General features: G+C 43.3%; 2 protein-coding genes across 3 annotated transcripts in view; both read right to left on the minus strand.

Moving 5' to 3' along the window:
- Window positions 1-9: 9 nt before the first annotated feature.
- Window positions 10-20,009, minus strand: LOC118426279. 2 transcript variants are annotated; one of them, XM_035835574.1, is made up of 19 exons: window positions 19,716-20,009; window positions 18,408-18,614; window positions 17,819-17,910; window positions 16,660-16,710; window positions 14,982-15,014; window positions 14,628-14,657; window positions 14,251-14,283; window positions 12,038-12,058; window positions 10,748-10,904; window positions 9,865-9,995; window positions 8,951-9,071; window positions 8,206-8,349; window positions 7,648-7,825; window positions 7,191-7,303; window positions 6,510-6,558; window positions 4,270-4,433; window positions 3,516-3,697; window positions 1,851-1,908; window positions 10-586 (listed from the first exon to the last, which is right to left on the minus strand). In XM_035835574.1, exons 3-19 carry the CDS (start codon window positions 17,881-17,883, stop codon window positions 527-529), a joined length of 1,590 nt encoding a protein of 529 aa, XP_035691467.1. In that variant the 5' UTR covers window positions 17,884-17,910; window positions 18,408-18,614; window positions 19,716-20,009; the 3' UTR covers window positions 10-526. The 2 variants fall into 2 exon arrangements, with proteins under 2 accessions (XP_035691467.1, XP_035691468.1); XM_035835575.1 differs by lacking the exons at window positions 12,038-12,058; window positions 14,251-14,283; window positions 14,628-14,657; window positions 14,982-15,014; window positions 16,660-16,710 and having other exon boundaries at window positions 10-374.
- The window catches only part of LOC118425367, a 32,523-nt gene continuing 29,990 nt past the window's right edge, over window positions 17,902-20,434 (minus strand). Inside the window, exons 14-17 of the mRNA XM_035834175.1 lie at window positions 20,348-20,351; window positions 19,716-20,013; window positions 18,433-18,614; window positions 17,902-17,910 (exon numbers count right to left, since the gene is read on the minus strand). Of these exons, the coding sequence (XP_035690068.1) occupies window positions 17,902-17,910; window positions 18,433-18,614; window positions 19,716-20,013; window positions 20,348-20,351 (493 nt within the window). The remainder of the gene's footprint in view (window positions 17,911-18,432; window positions 18,615-19,715; window positions 20,014-20,347; window positions 20,352-20,434) is intronic.

The following is a 20,434-nucleotide window of genomic DNA, read 5'->3' on the forward strand; positions in this document are numbered from 1 at the left end:
CAGGACAGAAGTTTCTCCTCAAATCAGCATCAATACAGTACTGTACACAACACCCTTCATACTCAACTCTACTGACTTCACGGCAATGTTCGTCAGGAATTCCTGCAGGACACAAGTTTCTCCTCAAATTAGTATGAATACAGTACTGTACACAACACCCTTCATACTCAACTCTAAGTTTCTCCTCAAATTCCTATGAATACAGTACTCTACACAACACCCTTCATACTCAACTCTACTGACTTCACGGCAATGTTGGTCAGGAATTCCTGCAGGAGACAAGTTTCTCCTCAAATTAGTATCAATACAGTACTGTACACAACACCCTTCATACTCAACTCTACTGACTTCACGGCAATGTTGGTCAGGAATTCCTGCAGGACAGAAGTTTCTCCTCAAATTAGTATCAATACAGTACTCTACACAACACCCTTCATACTCAACTCTACTGACTAATCACGGCAATGTTCGTCAGGAATTCCTGCAGAAGACAAGTTTCTCCTCAAATTAGTATCAATACAGTGCTCTACACAACACCCTTCATACTCAACTCTACTGACTTCACGGCAATGTTCGTCAGGAATTCCTGAAAACAAACAACAAACCATGCGTACATGCATGTAGAACATTATACACTGAATATCTGGAGTGCGAGTGCATACCTCATGGATTACTGAATTAGATGCTGTGTTAGTACATGTTGGTGTCCTTAAATTTTTAATCTTTTTAATCTTTTTTATTGTAACATATAAGTACATTAACATGATTGCGACACACTCAAGCTCAACATGCTGTCGTCATCAAAAACAAACTGAGAGTACAAACGAACATTGGAACAATTACAGACAACCAAAAATAATTAAATAAAAATGAAACGTCAGCAAGTAAGCTCAATTTTGGTTGTGTATAAGAATTCTCATATATCCTAATTACAGACAAGCAAAGCATATAACAAGGATGATGGAGAGTAAAACCATATAACGAAATCATAGAATATAACAAAAAATGCATTTGTATCAGGTGGATTACGGACAGGTACTCCGGGCCAAGCTGGTAGGATAGAAGTTTAGTTATTCAAATCTTTCTTACATTCACAATGTGTACTAGCAATGTTATGAGTCTCATAATATACATGTACATGTAGAATAAGGAATTTGATGTGAAAAATTCCTAAAAATAGACAACAAACCATGCGTCCATGCCATATAGAACATTATAAACTGGTTATCTGGAGTGTGCATACCTCAGGGATTACTGACGCTATGTTAGTACATGTAGGTGTCCTTTAATCTTTTTTTTTTGTAACATATAAGTACATAACATGATGGAGACACACTCAAGCTCAACACGCTTATTTTCCTGTCGTCATCAGAAACAAACTGAGAGTACAAACAAACATTGGAACAAATACAGACAAGCAAAGCATATAACAAGGATAATGGAGAGTAAAACCATATTACGAAATCATAGAATATAACAAAAAATGCATATGTATAAGGTGGATTACGGACAGGTGCTCCGGGCCAAGCTGGTAGGATAGAAGTTTAGTTATTCAAATCTTTCTTACATTCACAATGTGTACTAGCAATGTTATGAGTCTCATAATATACATGTACATGTAGAATAAGGAATTTGATGTGAAAAATTCCTAAAAATAGACAACAAACCATGCATCCATGCCATATAGAACATTATAAACTGGTTATCTGGAGTGTGCATACCTCATGGATTACAGATGCTGTGTTAGTATAGGTGTCCTAAAATTCACAATGTGTACTGGCAATTTTATGAGTCTCAGATAGAGAAGGAATTAGATGTGAAAAATGTTCAAACAACGACTTGCTACTCACAGTACTGGGCATCCCCATGAACAGTGGGACGTTGTGGACCCCAGCCATCACGCATCCCCTGTAACAAACACGGTTCACAGTTCACACAAGCCTGACTGTTGCGTCTGCTCGTAAAACAGAGCATATTCGGATCTTAAATGAGCGTATTGTAGAATCTGGCCAATCAAAACATCAAAGTCACTCTTTGGGGCATTTTTCCACCGTCATCATAAGTTGAATTTGTCTTATTGCGATGCACAGCAATTTTCAAAGCAAACAAAGTTTGGTTTGGTTTGGTTTTATTTAGGATCTCCTGGACCACTAGTGACTGATACGTTACTATTCTTATTGGAGTCCGGGTGAATGCCAGAATGGTACTCATTTTCACTTGAGTGAAGTGAGGAAAGTCGTGTTAAGTGCCTTTCCCAAGGGCACAAGATCGGTGACACGGTGGGGTTCGATCTCAGGACCTTTTGGGCCTGAGCCTAACGCCCTGCCGATTGCGCCACGCAGTCTCACAAGTGCGACTTTGTTGTGTCGTGAGAACGTTTTGAAATATGCGCACTTCCCAATGCCACATGAGCTGTCAGCCACTTTTTTCAGCTGCTCGGGGGGAGGTTTTGGTATAATGGAAAAATTGGAGACTTTCTGTGACTTTTTTCATGTTGTTTACTATTAAATGTAGAAAAAAGACACAGATATGTTGAAAATTATTTACGAAATTGTCAACTTGAATGAAGATTTTCAAATTTAGGACTATTTGCAGTTTTGGCACCAACATTCTACAATATGCCCCTTTAAACTAAATAAATGTTTCTTCAATGACTTTCTCAGTGGGTTACCTTATTGTGTATCTTCAGAGAAGGGAGTGGGAAAAGAAAACAAGATGTAGACAAAGTTGTTAGTAAATACATCAAATTCAATTCAATTTTAAAGCAAGAATAAAGCAATAAGAATAACAATGTATATTGTAAGGCAGACCACACCAATTTAATTTCTTGGTTCCTGGGTATCTTGAGGTAAAACTTCAGCAAGAGGTCAGGATAAAAACAGTGGGTTAAATGTCACAGTTGTTCTTCCAGTTGACCATTACTGTTTTAGAACCAACAAGTCAAAAAATGGTGCCAAAACTTCCTCCCAGACGCAGAACATTTTCTCGACTGTGTTCCTTTGTCACTTACCTGTCCATGAGTGATTTCGCCAACCAGTTCATCATTTGATCAGTCAGTCAGTCAATGAAGGATATCGTCAGTCAGTCAAACCAATCAATAGCAAACTAATCAATCAATCAATTGATCAATTACAACAGTGACTTATTGAGAGAACTACTAGTAAATTGTTCTCCAACTAAAACAATCTCTGTATCAGAATTTGCGACCAAATCTCTCGGTCTTAAGCTATCTGGCCTGAGTGCTGCAGACACATGATTTTTGCACATTGTGTGATGTCAGCACTGGGTCAAAGTTCTGGAAGTCGGTATCACCCCCCGTCTCGGTTGAGAGATGGTTAATGTGCTCGAAGAGCGGCACAGCCGTCCAGCCCAGCTGAGACTTGGTCGTGAGGCGGACCTCCTGACCGCGCTTCCCGCTGACCGAGCCCGTTCATACACTTTCACTTCACTTTTACTTCACTTTCACAACACTTTCAATTTCGCTACACTTTCACTTTCACTTCACTTTCACTGACCTGTCAAAGAGCGGCACAGCTGTCCAGCCCAGCTGGGACTCGGTGGTGAGGCGGACCTCCTGGCCGCGCTTCCCTGTGACCGTTCCCGGGCCGGTCCCGTCCGCCTGCGGCGTGTAGACAGCGTCCAGCCCGAACACCTGGATCAGCAGGCAGGTGTTCGGCTCCAGGTGGGGGTGGATGATCTGTAAGGTAATAACGTAAAAAGTAAGTTTGCGGGGATTTAATTTTGGGGTAGCAGGAAAAAGGACTGTCCGCGGTGGTTTTAAGTTCGCAGAAGCATGTACTGCAGTCTCCTACTGTCATGGAAAAATGTTCGCGGTGGTTTTAAGTTTGCGGTGAAGCAGCCACCGCAAAATTTTCTGCATTTACAGTACTGTAAAATGCATTTGAGTTTGCGGGGATTTAAAATGGACTTTACGCAGTGGTTTTAATTTTGCATTAACACCATAGACTACAGTCTAATACCATAATAGAAAAATGTTCGCGGCGGTTTTAAGTTCACGGTGTAGTGGTCACCGCGAAAACCGCAAACATTAATCCACCGCAAACTTTTCTGCATTTACACATTGCGGTGAATTAATAAGAATAACCCCCACCCAGAGACTATGCACCTGGTCTATAAAAGCCAATACAAGACATGTATTTTGATGTAGAACATTCCAAAAGGAAGTCACTTTGGAGACACGTGGTCTAGATGGATTGAAGAATTTTCTCCTTTAAAATGGTAAAATAAATAAAAAAAGATAAAACTTACGGAGGGCGGGTCGAGCCACTTGGGCGACTTCTGCAGACTGGTGAAGTCGTGCTTGGTGCTGATGATCTTATCCTCCCCGCCATAACCTTCAGGCGTGTTCTCCAGCTCACGTGCTTCCGCGCCGGGGGAGACGCGAGCAAACACGTTCACGTACAGGCCCTCACCTGGGGACACAAACCAACAAACAAACAAACAAACAATCAGTCTTCACATCAGGCGTGTTCTCCAGCTCACGGGCCTCCGCACTGGGGGAGACACGAGCAAACACGTTCATGTACAGGCCCTCACCTGGGGACACAAACAAACAAACAAACAAACAATCAGGTGTGTTCTCCAGCTCACGGGCCTCTGCACCGGGGGACATGCGAGCAAACACGTTCACGTACAGGCCCTCACCTGGGGACACAAACAAACAAACAAACAAACAATCAGGCGTGTTCTCCAGCTCACGTGCCTCCGCACCGGGGAGATGCGAGCAAACACGTTCACGTACAGGCCCTCACCTGGGGACACAAACAAACAAACAAACAAACAATCAGACGTGTTCTCCAGCTCACGGGCCTCCGCACTGGGGGAGACACGAGCAAACACGTTCATGTACAGGCCCTCACCTGGGGACACAAACAAACAAACAAACAAACAAACAATCAGTCTTCACATCAGGTGTGTTCTCCAGCTCACGGGCCTCCGCACCGGGGGAGACACGAGCAAACACGTTCACGTACAGCCCCTCACCTGGCAAAACAAACAAACAAACAAACAATCAGGTGTGTTCTCCAGCTCACGTGCCTCTGCACCGGGTGAGACCCGAGCAAACACGTTCACGTACAGGCCCTCACCTGGGGACACAAACAAACAAACAAACAATCAGTCTTCACATCAGGTGTGTTCTCCAACTCACGTGCTTCCGCACCGGGGGAGACGCGAGCAAACACATTCACGTACAGGCCCTCACCTGGGGACACAAACAAACAAACAAACAATCAGTCTTCACATCAGGCGTGTTCTCCAACTCACGTGCCTCCGCACCGGGGGAGACACAAGCAAACACGTTTACGTACAGGCCCTCACCTGGGGACACAAACAAACAAACAAACAATCAGTCTTCACATCAGGTGTGTTCTCCAACTCACGTGCTTCCGCACCGGGGGAGACGCGAGCAAACACGTTCACGTACAGGCCCTCACCTGGGGACACAAACAAACAAACAAACAATCAGGTGTGTTCTCCAGCTCACGGGCTTCCGCACCGGGGGAGACGTGAGCAAACACGTTCACGTACAGGCCCTCACCTGGCGACACAAACAAATAAACAAACAATCAGTCTTCACATCAGGCGTGTTCTCCAGCTCACGTGCCTCCGCACCGGGGGAGACGCGAGTAAACACGTTTACGTACAGGCCCTCACCTGGCGACACAAACAAACAAACAAACAAACAAACAATCAGTCTTCACATCGGGCGTGTTCTCCAACTCACGTGCTTCCGCACCGGGGGAGACGCGAGCAAACACGTTCACGTACAGGCCCTCACCTGGGGACACAAACAAACAAACAAACAAACAAACAATCAGTCTTCACATCAGGTGTGTTCTCCAACTCACGTGCTTCCGCACCGGGGGAGACGCGAGCAAACACGTTCACGTACAGGCCCTCACCTGGCGACACAAACAAATAAACAAACAATCAGTCTTCACATCAGGCGTGTTCTCCAGCTCACGTGCCTCTGCTCCGGGGGAGACGCGAGTAAACACGTTTACGTACAGGCCCTCACCTGGCGACACAAACAAACAAACAAACAAACAAACAATCAGGTGTGTTCTCCAGCTCACGGGCCTCCGCACCGGGGGAGACGCGAGCAAACACGTTCATGTACAGGCCCTCACCTGGCGACACAAACAAACAATTCTTGTGGTTAGGGTTTTCGATTTAGAATCTAAACATTCTGGGTTTGAACTCCTTGGAGACCCCGACATTGTGCCTTTAAGAAAGGCACTTAACAAGTGTTTAAGACCCCAAGTTTAAGGAGAGCCAAGTCAAAGAATCCACCACACTTAACAAAAAGAATAGGCGTCCTTTTCTATCTGTCAGTGAGTGGATCAAACTTTACCGTCATTACCTGCAGCACAACACTCCTAATGGGAGTTTACCAGCTATAGTTGACTGAGGTCAGAGGGCATGGGTTAAGGGTTAGTTTCAATAAGGCCTCTGAGGGGTTAGAGGGTAAAGGTTGCATGACCTACCGTTGACCCCATGTGCCTGCTCGACCTGGATGCCGATGCCAGTCTGGATGTGATACCGCACGGCGCGCAGCAGGTCAAAGAGACTGACCAGGGGTTAGAGGGTAAAGGTTAAAGGTTGCATGACCTACCGTTGACCCCGTGTGCCTGCTCGACCTGGATGCCGATGCCAGTCTGGATGTGGTACCGCACGACTCGCAGCAGGTCACTGTGACTGGTCGGGGTTAGAGGGTAAAGGTTAAAGGTTGTGACTTACCATTGACCCCATGTGCCTGCTCCACCTGGATGCCGATGCCAGTCTGGATGTGGTACCGCACAGCGCGCAGCAGGTCGCTGTGACTGGTCGGGGTTAGAGGGTAAAGGTTAAAGGTTAGTGACCTACCATTGACCCCGTGAGCCTGCTCGACCTGTATGCCAATGCCAGTCTGGATGTGGTACCGCACGGCCCTCAGCAGGTCGCTGTGACTGGCCGGGGTTAGAGGGGAAAGGTTAAAGGTTAGTGACCTACCATTGACCCCGTGTGCCTGCTCCACCTGAATGCCAATGCCAGTCTGGATGTGGTACCGCACGGCCCTCAGCAGGTCACTGTGACTTGCTAGGGGTTAGAAAGTAAAGGTTAAAGGTTAATGACCTACCATTGACCCCGTGTGCCTGCTCCACCTGAATGCCAATGCCAGTCTGGATGTGGTACCGCACGGCTCGCAGCAGGTCGCTGTGACTGGCGGGGGTTCGCGGGGGGAGGTGCTTCTTAGCGTCCAGCCTGTCCCGGTACCACTGCTCCAGGGCTGCGTCTGATTCTACAAGGAAAAAGGCAAACTAAATTTCAAAGGATGAAGGAAGGTTCTATAAGATAAGGATATTTATTGGATATAAAAATGGATACATTAAGTACAACTGAAAAAAGAAAAGTTAAGAAGTCAAAAGTAATCCAGTTAGTGTAGGTTATTTTGACCAAAGTACCTTCGGGACAAGACCCAATATTTGACCTAACAAGTGACCTCTAACCAAAGTGTTCTGTGTACAAATTAGTGTGACCTCTAACCAAAGTGTTCTGTGTACAAGTGTGACCTCTAACCAAAGTGTTCTGTGTACAAGTGTGACCTCTAACTAAAGTGTTCTGTGTACAAGTGTGACCTCTGACCTTCCTCGGCGGGCGGCATGCCCTGCGCGATTTGCAGGCGGTGGATGGCCTCGCGTACGGACAGCGGGAAGAGTGTGTCACTCTGGAAGTCCCGCAGGATCCGCATCTCCGACATGTTGGGGCGGCTCTGATCCGAGTGGTAGAAACCACTCTTGTACGGGGGTGCTGGGATCATTTCCTACAAACAACGATTACAGTTTATAATAATAGTCAGTCGTTACTGCGAAGTTGAATTGAATGTTTCCATATCCATCCACCTAGGTCAATACATTTATAACGCGATGCAAAAATAAAAGGGTATCATTCCTATTATGTCTCAAAGTAGCGTAGAAATACTCAATCTGATATATTGTTATACATATTATTATATGGTTCCCTTTATCAACTAACAGTAGATTCAACAAAGTTGAAATAGTCCACTAGTATTCTAGTAACGGAAATTGCTCTAAATATTGTGTAGTACTGGACCGTAACTTTTGTTATCTATACATTGCCATACATTGTCACCGATACAACCATTCTTTCATGCTATAGATACAGTGTCAGCATTACATGTACCTCTCCATGCGGCATTAGCCGGAGCAGGATCGAGGCCCCGGGTACGGGGATGACGTTGTCTAAAGATGAAGCTAGCAGCGGCTTCTTGGTGTCTGGCATCCCCCTCCGCAGCCTCAGCTGGTGACCTCCGACATTGAACCTGGTCTGAAGGGGGAGGGGGGCAACAGTAAAACATTTTAGTCCATCTGCCTTAGTGGAAAACATGCCGAAGCAGAGTTAAACTGCATTTTACATCACGGAATTGAATAACGTGACATCACAGATTCTCAAGCAAATCAATGGGTTGTCATTAGTTGACAAAGACTGGAGTTGGATAGTTGAAAATATGGCTGCAACCTGCAGTATATCTATTTATCTATTTATTTATCAATCTTAATATAGAGTCGTCCCTTCAGTTTTCGAGAAACAGATTTCCAAGGGAGCCATTTGCTACAGAACATTGGACACCTGGTTTGGTGACTGTGCAAAATTGTCACAAACTTGCTCCAATGCAACAAAATGTCATTTGAAAGCCTGCTACAATCTTCAACATTCAAGAGGATGTTAATGTTTTTCTCTACATAATGGTAACTTCAATAACACTTTGCAGTACCAGAACTATTTAAATATGATGATCCCTAAAAACTCAATGTTGCAACAAAATAACTTCAACGGCACACACAAGTTTTAAAATTGACATTAAGTAGTGCTCAGTGTTTAGTTTAATTTGACACGTCACTATAAATAATGATCATAAGATTGTCACCTGTCCGTCTTCCTCCATGAAGAGCGGGAACAGACAGCTGCCAATCACCAGCAGCGTCTTCGAGTCCTTGTCCACGGTGTAGACACGCAGCAGCACCAGGGTATCATGGGACATCGGCTTCCTGTTCAGTGATTACGCAGACCCACAATTAGGTCCAAACTCTGGAATAATTTTCACTGAGGCCACTCTTTCACTTTTACTTACACTAAGTAACATGTATCAATGACAAACTGTGACTCCATAGATACCCAACAAGAAAATAAGAGATGGCAGACTTCACCCCAGCAGAACAAAAAACTGGTGATTCAGTTTACCTTGTTATTAACGACTTAATTTCTGAACTTCAAAATGACATCAATTATGCTCTTTCTGTGGTTTAGATCATATTATGACTGCCCTCAAAACAGACTGTGTTAAAAAGTACCAGTGAGAGGGTGTTGGAGCTATCAGTAGTTAGGACTGACAGGACATGTCCAAGGCACTGAAGTCTATACTGCTTTGTACAAAAATTTACATTGTTTTTCAATGCATTGTCAGTATTCTAATCATTGTGGCATGTTTTTGCAAGTTGTGGAACGGCACCAGGACTGTTGCTAATTCTGTATCTGTGCTGTACTACAGTCTACTACAGTCGCTCGGCTCATCGGCCATGCCATTTCTGTTGTGCTTTCTCCTTATCTTTTCTCCCTCTCTCTCGTAGGATTGGGCACTGTGCCAATGTGGTTCTTTTTCTGTTACTTACAGCTATCTTCTGCCACCATTTCATCTTCAACATTATGTTAGCTTGCATGGCCAGCTTTTTTTTAAGCATTTCTTGTTTTATAATATGTGATATTGCTAAATGTCAAGACAATTGTATAATCATATTTTGTGAATAATTGTGAATTAAAGTATATTCTGCAAACCTCTTGTACCTGTTTTCGGGGTCGGTGTTGAGCGGGAGCCGGTACGCCAGCTGCGGACTTCGCGCCGAGCTGTCGAGCTCCGCGAATGCTGCGATGTCGGGCAGGCTGTCCAGGTTCGACTTCATCACCCGCCCTGTCACCTGGCAACAGCAACAACAGGCGGTAAAGTCAGAATCCTTCAAAAAACTTTCAGTGTTTGTTTGTTTATTCGCACAACTAAATACAGAAAACAATACAGAAAATATGCGTAAAAACACTACAGGTGCAGGAGGAGGGGAAAACCGTAAACAGCTTATACTATGCCCTGCTCCTCTATACTAAACAAAATATTATGATAGTCAATTATAATTAACAAAGAAAAGTAACACATTTTGGATGTGATATTGATTGTAGTGTACAGTGATGATGCAGATCTCCATTTCTATTGCCCTTGGGCCACACAGACCACTACAACAGGGGGCTAGTCCACTGGTAGGGATGTGTGTTCAACTACTCTTTCACATAAGTGCTGATCAGTGCTATTTTTGCCTAGAAAGCAGACCATGTCCATGTAATATGTAGTACCAATTTTAAAAACTGTTTGGCATGATCGACCCAGCCAGGGTTTAGATTTGAACCCTCAACAACCCCCGTCCTGACCTTGGTCAACAGCTATTGGTTTCAAGGTCGAGTAAAGGACATTTCTGGGTCAAGGTTAATTGCATATTGGGGTATTTTCAAGGTCAAGCACACTGTAAAGGGAATTTCTTCTAGCTGATAAGACTTTTTCGGAAGTCTGCCAAAACTTTCACGAGCACTTAAAGAGCCTTAATTTCTATGTCAAGCCAAGCTCAAGTTAGGTGCACTTTCAAGTTCAAGTACAGGATACTTAGGTCACAGGTTTGAAGGTCACCTTGATGATGGTGGCGTTGTCCGGGATGAACTGCACCCGGTCCACGTAGAGGTCGATGCCCCCAGAGTTGTCTGGAGCGACAGGCTGGTCCTCGGCAGTATCAGGGTTAAAGATGACGAACGGTTCGGACTCCGCGGTTGGGACCACATCAGCGTCACTGGGGTGGGGAAAGTGGTACATGAGTTTGTAGTGAAAGTAATCTCAAACCAGTTTACCTCACAACTAATATTAGTAGTTACTGTCAGTAGTAGCCAAGGGGCTAATCCTGCTGATTTCCTCATGTTTGTAGTGTACATACAATGTATATCTGCATACATACACAAACACTGTTACACAACAAATTCTGAGGTCAGTAATACTACATCAAAGTCTCAATTAAATCTAAAACGAGGGGAATTTTCCAGATACAATGAACCTCTCAATAACTTGATAACCACAAAATTATGCATAAGGTTCCAAGAATTATGCATAATCATCAGAACCCTTATGCATAACCCTTGGAACCTTATGGATAATTATGCATAACCATTGGAAACTTATGCATAATTATGCATAACCCTCAAAGTTATGCATAATTATGTACAGTTATGCCAATTTAGATTAATCCCCAGGGGGTCGTTATTGGCTGCTACGTATTTCTTACATCATTTATACTTACAGCTTACGATATCAGCCCATCTGGGTGTACGGTTGCTGAGATCTGGAAGGTCACTCCCAAATAATAATGGAATTCCCAAATTAAATCGGAGGGTGTTATACACAGGTTATACATTGTATCTGGAAAATTCCCCTTGTTTTTTTTAAAGAAGCACAGAGCACCACAATAATGGAATCCTTTTCAGTAGTGTGCATGTTGGTCGAGCAACGCAGCTAGAGTGCATGCTGATAAAGGGAAACCCAAGGCCACACTCAGTTATTCATGTCCTTCATTCTTGCACTCCGTGTACATAGTGCTGTGCTGATTGTTTTCAAACATACTTTGTCAAATACATGTAAAAGAATCTCGTAATCAGCAGCATGTAAAAAAAAAGTTGTACAAAGTTAGAGTTATAATCTACACTTATGTAAAGAGTCTACAATGACATATGCCAAAAAGCAGCTACTCAAGCAATTGACTTTGGAAACGGTCAGGCGTTTCAGTAACTCAGTAGCTGTTTTTTTTGGTGTATCTTATTACCTGGATGTCTAACCTTCATCGACGAGTCTACAACATACATCATGTACTATGGACAGACATGGTTTCTCCTATCTCTTGAATATATATATTGGATGGCATGAAGTCACTGTTACCTGTTTTCCTCAGCTTCAGGACTGCTTGTAGGGAAAAGTACATTTTAATGCATTTCACAACACATCAAACTGACTACCTCAGGCCACAGCAAGTACACTTTATGGATCAGTACATGCAATTACTATTGCCTATGTTTCGATTAAAGAAAAGAACCCCAACTTTTCTTTCCCCTGAACGAGACAAGAAAATATTGAAAATAGAAATTTGTTATGTGGTAGCCTTGAGTGCACTTTTGTACCCTGTTCCTTAGAAGTGACACTAGTGAGGTAGCCTTGAGCACAGTATAAGTGATACTAGGTTACCGCACTAGTGTTACTCTGCACTTCTTACAGGTACAAAAAACTTCCTAGTGAAGTTAAACATTTTTTGGTTACTCCTGAATCAATTCTTTTAATTTAAAGATTTAGGCATCTTTATTTTTAACATTTGGAGTCTGCAGAGGGAAACTGTTGTCTATAATTTATTAGCATAAAATAAACTTGCTGTGGCCTTATTTGAATGACACATTGGCTGTACCATAATGTTATTATCTTACATTATCACAGTGACTATACAATGTGCAATGTCATGTGCTTTGTTTGAATCATCCTGCAGGGTCATTTGCATATTTCTGGTTATCACCTCTAAGTGTGTTGTGGTGGGGATGCATTGCTGTTATAGCCTGGGTACCATCCGGATAGTAGTTCGCTCCTATGTTCGCTTCTACTATCCGTCTGGAGACCTGCACATTCAAACCGTTTGGTGCTAACGTCGGTTAATGAGCGAATCAAGGAATAGGTTCTAGAGCACTCGTTCAATGACAACAGGCCCTCCCGCAAGCAGACGGGGGGCTTGTCCGGTGTTGGAACGCCTGTTCGAACGATCGCTTGAACACATTCCATAATTCGCTCATATTGGGGACCAATCAGCGCCTGCGTCCAAAATTTGGACGATTCCAGACGTTAAGATGGTCCGCGTTCCCAGACGTAAGCACAGAGAAGCGACTCTATATAGTGTATAATGAATGTCAGAGCTAGAAGCGACTGTATACAGTATATAATGAACGCGGGAGCGAACTACTTTCCGGATGGTACCCAGGCTATTGCTGTTACCTACATGTAGACAAACAATACAGTGCGTACAGTAGACAAGGCAGACCTGTGCAGTTAACATTACTCTGGGGCAACTCTGAGTCCCACAGTGGGGGGTACCTCTCCTGACAGGAACCTCTAGAGCCAGGCGGGTCAGGAACGGGCGATTCCGCCACAGACGGGGGTGTGGGGACCGGTTCCGCATCCGGCTCTGGAGACTCCGGTTCTGGTACCGGTTCTGGGGATGGTTCAGGGGGCTCTGGGGATGGTGTAATGACTGGTTCGGGAGTTGGCTCCGGTGACGGCGTGGGTTGGACTTCTGGCTCTGGTGCTGGAGTGGGTGGTGGCTCGGGTTCTGGGTCTGGTTGGGAATCCGGTTTGGCCTTGGGTTGTGGTACAGGCACCGGTTTGGGATCTGGTTCCGGCTCTGGCGTTGGGTCAGGTTGTGGCTCATGTACTGGCTCTGGCTGAGGTGTTGGTACCGGCTCTGATTCCGGTTCGAGTGCGTGAAGTTTTAATTCCGGTTCAGGCGTTGGTTCCGGTTTTGATTCTGGTTCTGGCACTGGTTCTGGTGTTGGATCTGGTTTTAATTCCGGTTCAGGAGTTGATTCTGCAGCTGGCCCCGGTGTTACTTCTGGCACAGATGCTGGTTTGGGCTCAACCCTGCCAATGTCGGTATTTTCTTTAAATTTAGACTGACAAGCGAGACGCTGTTTAAATCCCAAACAAGCTAGTAGCAGCAAAATTATGTTTGACATCACAACAACACGTGCTAGAGGATCAGATATAATATTTTTTCATTTGCCAGAGTCCAAACAATTATTAAATATGTTATAATTATAATAATGCTTCAATAACTGTAGAACGTTGGCACTGTGCTTTACATGACACAAAGTGTCAATATCTTAACTTTACATTGAACATTGAGTGAGAATGTAAAATTTGACAATATTCCTTTAGGTTCCTTTAATTCATCACTAAAAGCTACTAACTGTAACAGTAATAATACTTTGTCTTAACCTTTTCCTAATGAGGTAGACATTTGTATTGATTTTAGTCAGGCAGAAGAGAGAAATGACCACAATTGTGCATTTATGATCAAATTTCTAATCTTGCTGTGATTGTACAAACAAAGCAGTCACCTTTTCTGTGGTGCCTCCTCTACCTCCGGGGTGCTTGTGATCAAACACAATGCAGAAATGAAGTTCACTTTTAAGACAGAACATTTACCAAGTGCTAGAGTATCGGTATTAATTTTTAATGAATGGTATAATAATTCAAAGAAATAATTCACCAATCAAATCACTGTAAAAAGTTTCCAGAACAGTAAAACAACTTGGTACATACCTTTTTTTCTTTTACAATTTATAGTTTGAATGAATCCACAATCATGTAAAACTATATCCCTTACAAGTTAAATGATAGTTACTGTACATGTAAGTGTCTAAACGAAGGAAAAATCCAGTCATGATCATAAAATTTCCAAAGTCCTGGTATTAAAAAAATTCTGTGTTGTTACCTTGTTTCTGCTTCCTCTACATCCAGGATGCTTGTGATCAAACGCAACATAAAAACAACTTCACCAAATGAATACAGAATATTTACAAAGTGGTGAAGTATCAAATTATGGAATCCGATGTACTTTTCCAAATTCAACATAAAAACCAATTTATTAAATTCTTCAATATTTCACATACCGTACCTACATTGTCAATACCTTACCCTCTTTTGTTTACAACTTTTTTATGCATTAAAAATCATTTAGTTACAGTTGCTTACTGTTTGTGTCTTTAACAAATGAAAAAAAGCAGGAATGATCACAACGTCATGTAGTACTTTCAAGCTGTTGTGTGATTGTGAATACACCAGTCACCTTATTTCTGGCACCTCGTCTGCCTCCGGAATGCTTATCAATAACCAGAGGATAGAAACAAGTTCACAAGAGTCATTTACCGTAACCACAGTCAGTCATATGTCCATGTTCGTTGTAATGGAATGATGAATTTTAGTACCATTTACAGTCAAACCTTGTGGGCCAACTCAAGTCATGATCATATTAAGCTGCATTTAAAAGTCCTGTCAAATATTCTATATATTAATAGTTGTTTTGTCTAGACTGTCCGTAGTACGATCCAGTCTGTCATACTTTGTACCCCTTCTATCAGTAATACAATCGAGTTTGTCATACATTGTATTTTTAGGCCACAACAATTTAATTTCTTGGTTGACTTCCCAGATTCGCTCGCTCCTATTTTTAAAAAAAATAAAAATAAAAATAAAAATACCACTCAACAAATTTTCACCAATAATGAAACCATTCACCAACTTTCTGGTGTAGCAAACATAAAAACTGACACTACTGTAATTTTCAACGAACAGGTGCTGTTACTGTACAGTCATAGTGTTTTTGTACTTTTTTCAAGCTGAAAACTTTTTATTCTTTATGTTTTGGATTAGCATTTACCTTTACCCCAACCATTTTAAAATTTTTATTTTTATTTTTATTTCGCCCTCTCGTTCCATATTTGTTATGAAAAAATCCGTGAACCAAGAAATTAAATTGGTGTGGCCTTATGTCACTTGGTCTAAATTTGTACCACTTTTGTCAGTGATACAGTTGTGTATGTCACACGTTGTATCTTTCTGTCACTGGTGCTAAATTTGTACTCTATTGTCAGTGATACCTAATCTCCAAGCAGATCTTGCGTGGCATAAGATAGTATCATAAGCTGGAGAAGGAGTTTAGCCAACAGAGGAGTAAATTGGCCACGGGAGATTATGTGATACCATACGTGTTACTGTCAGTTACGTGTAAGTCAGCTTGTTGTCGCCTGGGCTTGGTTTCTAGCACTATTGTCAGTAACAATGTCAGGTTTGTCAGTATAGCTGCGTTCATTACTACGTGGCTGTAAGAGTTTGTCCTCTGTCCGGTAGAACCTGGGGGTCCCACCACCCTGAAAGCGTACTGTTTTTGTCTTATTGTCGTGTTGTATCATGTCACTTGTCTGGAGCCAAGCATCATCTTCGTCACACAAGTCTGTCAGTGTCACCCTGCTGTCACGCATCATATCGTTGTCAGGGTTACGCAGGCGTAACAGAGGCTGTCGGAGCACACCAATCATTCTGGGCAAAGGTACAAGATGAGGTGTCAATCACTGTCATCTGTCATGTCTGTCATATATTTACATGTATTCCGGTCAGGACATATTGTGCAATCTGTTAATTAGACGTTGAATTGAATTTGGACTTGAACATTAAAGACATCATGAAATCAGCCCCAGAAAGATCATGCATACACAAGTACATACATGTGCATCACTTAGTAGTACTGTAACAGTACTGCACTGAAATATTATCACCATCAATTTTCGGTATTATTATTATGGTAACCATTTAATAATAATAACAACTCATTCACCATTTTGACTAAAATCAACCACATACAAATTCAAGAGGACTGCATTACCTACCAGGTGCGCTACCCTGGTACCCTGGGGTAAGCTTGAACAGGTGTGTACAATCATGTATTTACAATTTACAGGTAACCCTACCTTTCCAGTGGAGGTATGACAGGTGAGGGGACAGGTGGTGTGGGCGGCATTCTTTCCAAGGACGCAATGTTAAAATGATATACATTGTTACACATTCAACCTCAGATAGTACATAGTATGTGTATTTAAGGTCATGGAGAAGTAACACTCTCTATGGTAGGTGGTGCAACCACTCTTCTGTGAGGAGTTTTACCACATTGGTAAGTCACCAGATAACAAAGTTCTTTGTACACAACCAAGAGTTTATACCTTATCGACAATACAGTAACCGTCTTTTACCTTCCTCAGAGCAATATTAACGGTAATACCTGAGCTGCATTGTGAAGTGAATTGCCCTAGGGAAGGAGACAGACAGTCACCAAAGCCACATGGGTTAGGTATGAACGTTCAGTTGCGTATGTTGAGAACTTAAAATTGTTATCTGCTTCTACCATTTTGCAACATGTGGTACGATCATGTGGTAGATTTGTGGAAATGAAGAGATTGTGAATGGGTCACAATAACATCTAAACTGGGTACCATCCGGAAAATAGTTCACTCCAACGGTCATTATATACTCTCTGTTGTTCCGTCTGGGGTCCCGGACAACGTTAACGTCAGGAATTTTGGATGCAGGCGCTGATTGGTCCCTACGCATGAGCGAATTATGGAATGCGTTCCAACACGCGAAACGCCCCCGTCCGCTTGCGGGCCCTGTGGGCATTGAACAGGCACTCTTGAACCCATTCCTTACTTCGCTCATTAACTGACGTTAGCACCAAATGGTTTGAATGTGCAGGTCCCCAGACGGGTAGCTAAAGCGAACATAGGAGCAAACTACTATCCGGATGGTACCCAGGCTAATTAACATCATAATTGATGGGTAAAGGAGGCCATCTACATAAGAACACACCAGCCGACACTCAACAAAGACGGGGGCTGATACCGTCTGCCAGGCATCTAAGATTCGTTACTCGAATCACGTGTCTCTAAGTCACGTGATCAGAGTAACTGAATCATCACTCCTGAAGAAGGTCGACGTAAGTGCGACTGAAAATTCGAGGTAAGCAAAATTTGGTGTTGTATGACAGTTGAAAATCTTCAATATGGATTACTTCAACACAGATGAGCTTTCATGCTAATAATTGATGGAGATTATAAAACAGGCGAGACACGTTACCTTTCCTCTTCGGCGTCGCTGTCTTCCCCCTTCAGGTCAGCGCTGGGGTCAAACACGGGTCGCATACATCATGGACCCCTCTCTCACCACGTCTGGGGCGGAACAGAAGACGGTCTTTAGTCTAGGTTTCTTAATCTTAAAGCATGATTGTGCATTATCATTTTGTAACACATTCACTGTACTTTTATCATGTTTCGTGGAGCCTTCACGCTTAGGGTACCACTTCTATTAGACTTTAAACAGAATATCATTCTGACAAAGACAAAACTACAAGTGAAAGATAAGGTAACAGTAACATACTCTGGTCACACAACATACAAATGTTCTTGGCAGCATGGTGAAAGACCAGAGTTACAAGATTAAAAGGAGACGAAGCACTTATAACTGAACCAAATAACCTTTTTCAGAGTTTTTTTTTCATTTTTCCTTCTCCAACTTTCTCTACAGAACACCAATTTCCCCAACTTTGCATTTTTTTGCATGGATTTACTCGCAGACAGTTACATGTACTTGTAAGTTTTGGAGAAAGTGTTTGCTTGAAAAAACAACCAACAATAAGTTTTACTGATGCTGTGTAACATGACCTGACCTTTATCAGTGAACGACCTTGGCACCTTGCCGACGGCGGTCTCCGGGACGTTGCCGGGGACGACGGTGATGGTCTGCTCGCCCTCGATGATGTCCCAGTGGGGGCGCGCCCCCCTCATGGGGAGTCCCCCCTCGCCCGAGGCATCCTGGGATAGCTCCTGCCGATACACTGGGATCTTCACCCATCCCAGGTTCACAGGGATGGTGGCTGGAACGATAAAGGTCAAGGTTATCACAGGTCAGTACAGATTACATTTGTATGTCCTCATTTGCCTAGCAATCTACAGAACCTGGTAGAGGCTGTAGTATATGTATGTGGCTGTCCCTGACAAACAAACCTTTATAAGAGTAACACCACAATAATTTGTCATACACCCCTTGCCCCTGTTGTAGTAGTAGTAGTAGTATACCTGAACTAGCTGACAAAGCTCATTATTTCCTAATTTGCATATATGAAAAAAATGTCATGCTCCCATTACTAACCTTTGTAATCCTTCCCCTTGCCCCTGTAGCTGGCCCTGACAAACTAACTTCCACTAGAGTAACACCACCAACTTTTGTCATCCTCCCCCTTGCCCCTGTAGCTGACTCTGACAAACTAACTTCCACTGACCCTGACAAACTAACTTCCACTAGAGTAACACCACCAACCTTTGTCATCCTCCCCCTTGCCCCTGTAGCTGACCCTGACAAACTAACTTCCATAAGAGTAACACCACCAACCTTTGTCATCCTACCCCTTGTTCCTGTAGCTGGCCCTGACAAACTAACTTCCATAAGGGTAACACCTCCAACCTTTGTCATGCTCCCCCTTGCTCATGTACGACAAAGCTCATTATGTCCTCATTTGAATATATGGGAAAATATCATGCTCCATGATTACCAACCTTTGTCATCTTCCCCCTTGTCCCTGTAGCTGGCCCTGACAAACTAACTTCCACAAGAGTAAGACAACCAAGCTTTGTCATGCTCCCGCTTGCCCCTGTACTTGCTGTAGCTTGCCCTGACAAAGCTCATTATGTAATCATTTGCATATATGGGAAAATATCATGCTCCATGATTACCAACCTTTGTCATCTTTCCCCTTGCCCCTGTAGCTGGCCCTAACAAACTAACTTCCACAAGGGTAACACCTCCAACCTTTGTCATGCTCCCCCTTGCTCATGTACGACAAAGCTCATTATGTCCTCATTTGAATATATGGGAAAATATCATGCTCCATGATTACCAACCTTTGTCATCCTCCCCCTTGCCCCTGTACTCTAGCTACTCCTGACAAACTAACTTCTATAACAGTAACACCACCAACCTTTGTCATCCTCCCCCTTGTCCCTGTAGCTTGCCCTAACAATGGCGTACGGTTGGTTGTCAGGCCCAAAGTCGACCCCGTGGAACTGGGAAGGGTCCAGGTTGGTGAAGACCAGGTCCTCCTTGAACTCTATGGAGTAAGTGTCCACATACTCCCCCAGGTTCGACTGGAGGTTCTGCTTCTTGTCTTTAAGGCGCGGCTCGGTGACAGTGGACTTGGAGCGGAGCTTGATGTCGCCGAAGTAGACGGAGGCGGTCAGACGGACGTTCTTGTGGTCGAACTGGGCGACCCACTCCTCCTGCAACGAGCAAAACATTCAAAGATTTTCCAATTTTCCAAGCATACTATATTAGCATATATTACCATGGAAAAATATTGGGACTAATATCCCAAATTTCCATTTATCAATGCACTTTCATGCTTATATTTATTAGCATTGATACACTACAAGGGTGACAACCTTCCTCTTGCTGCCTGCCAGACATTAGGGCCTCTGTCATGGTGACACCCCAATTCTTCCACGACTAGAGTGCGTGGTAGCTATAGTACATGGCAAAAAAGTGACGAAAGGGCTTGGAGGGTCCAATTTTAACTACACATGTTCTCATAATGTCCTTATTTTTAATACTAACATGGCTGGAAAATGTTAGAAGAAGTGATATGTTTTTGGTGAAAATTGATTTTAGGCCCTGAGCCCCACTTCCGTGTATGCGTCTGCA

The sequence above is a fragment of the Branchiostoma floridae genome, chromosome 11, assembly GCF_000003815.2.
Source record: "Branchiostoma floridae strain S238N-H82 chromosome 11, Bfl_VNyyK, whole genome shotgun sequence".
In the NCBI taxonomy this organism is placed as follows: Eukaryota; Metazoa; Chordata; class Leptocardii; order Amphioxiformes; family Branchiostomatidae; genus Branchiostoma; species Branchiostoma floridae.

Bases quoted from the DNA above. Each gene is read 5' to 3' on its own strand.
- LOC118426279 (XM_035835574.1), bottom strand. From the start codon at position 17,883: ATGCGACCCGTGTTTGACCCCAGCGCTGACCTGAAGGGGGAAGACAGC. The intron at 15,015-16,659 runs GTAGGGTTACCT...GTTATTGATAAG, and splicing joins GTCATACCTCCACTGGAAAG to CATTCCGGAGGCAGACGAGG. The intron at 9,072-9,864 runs GTACAAGAGGTT...ATCACTGAACAG, and splicing joins AACACCGACCCCGAAAACAG to GAAGCCGATGTCCCATGATA.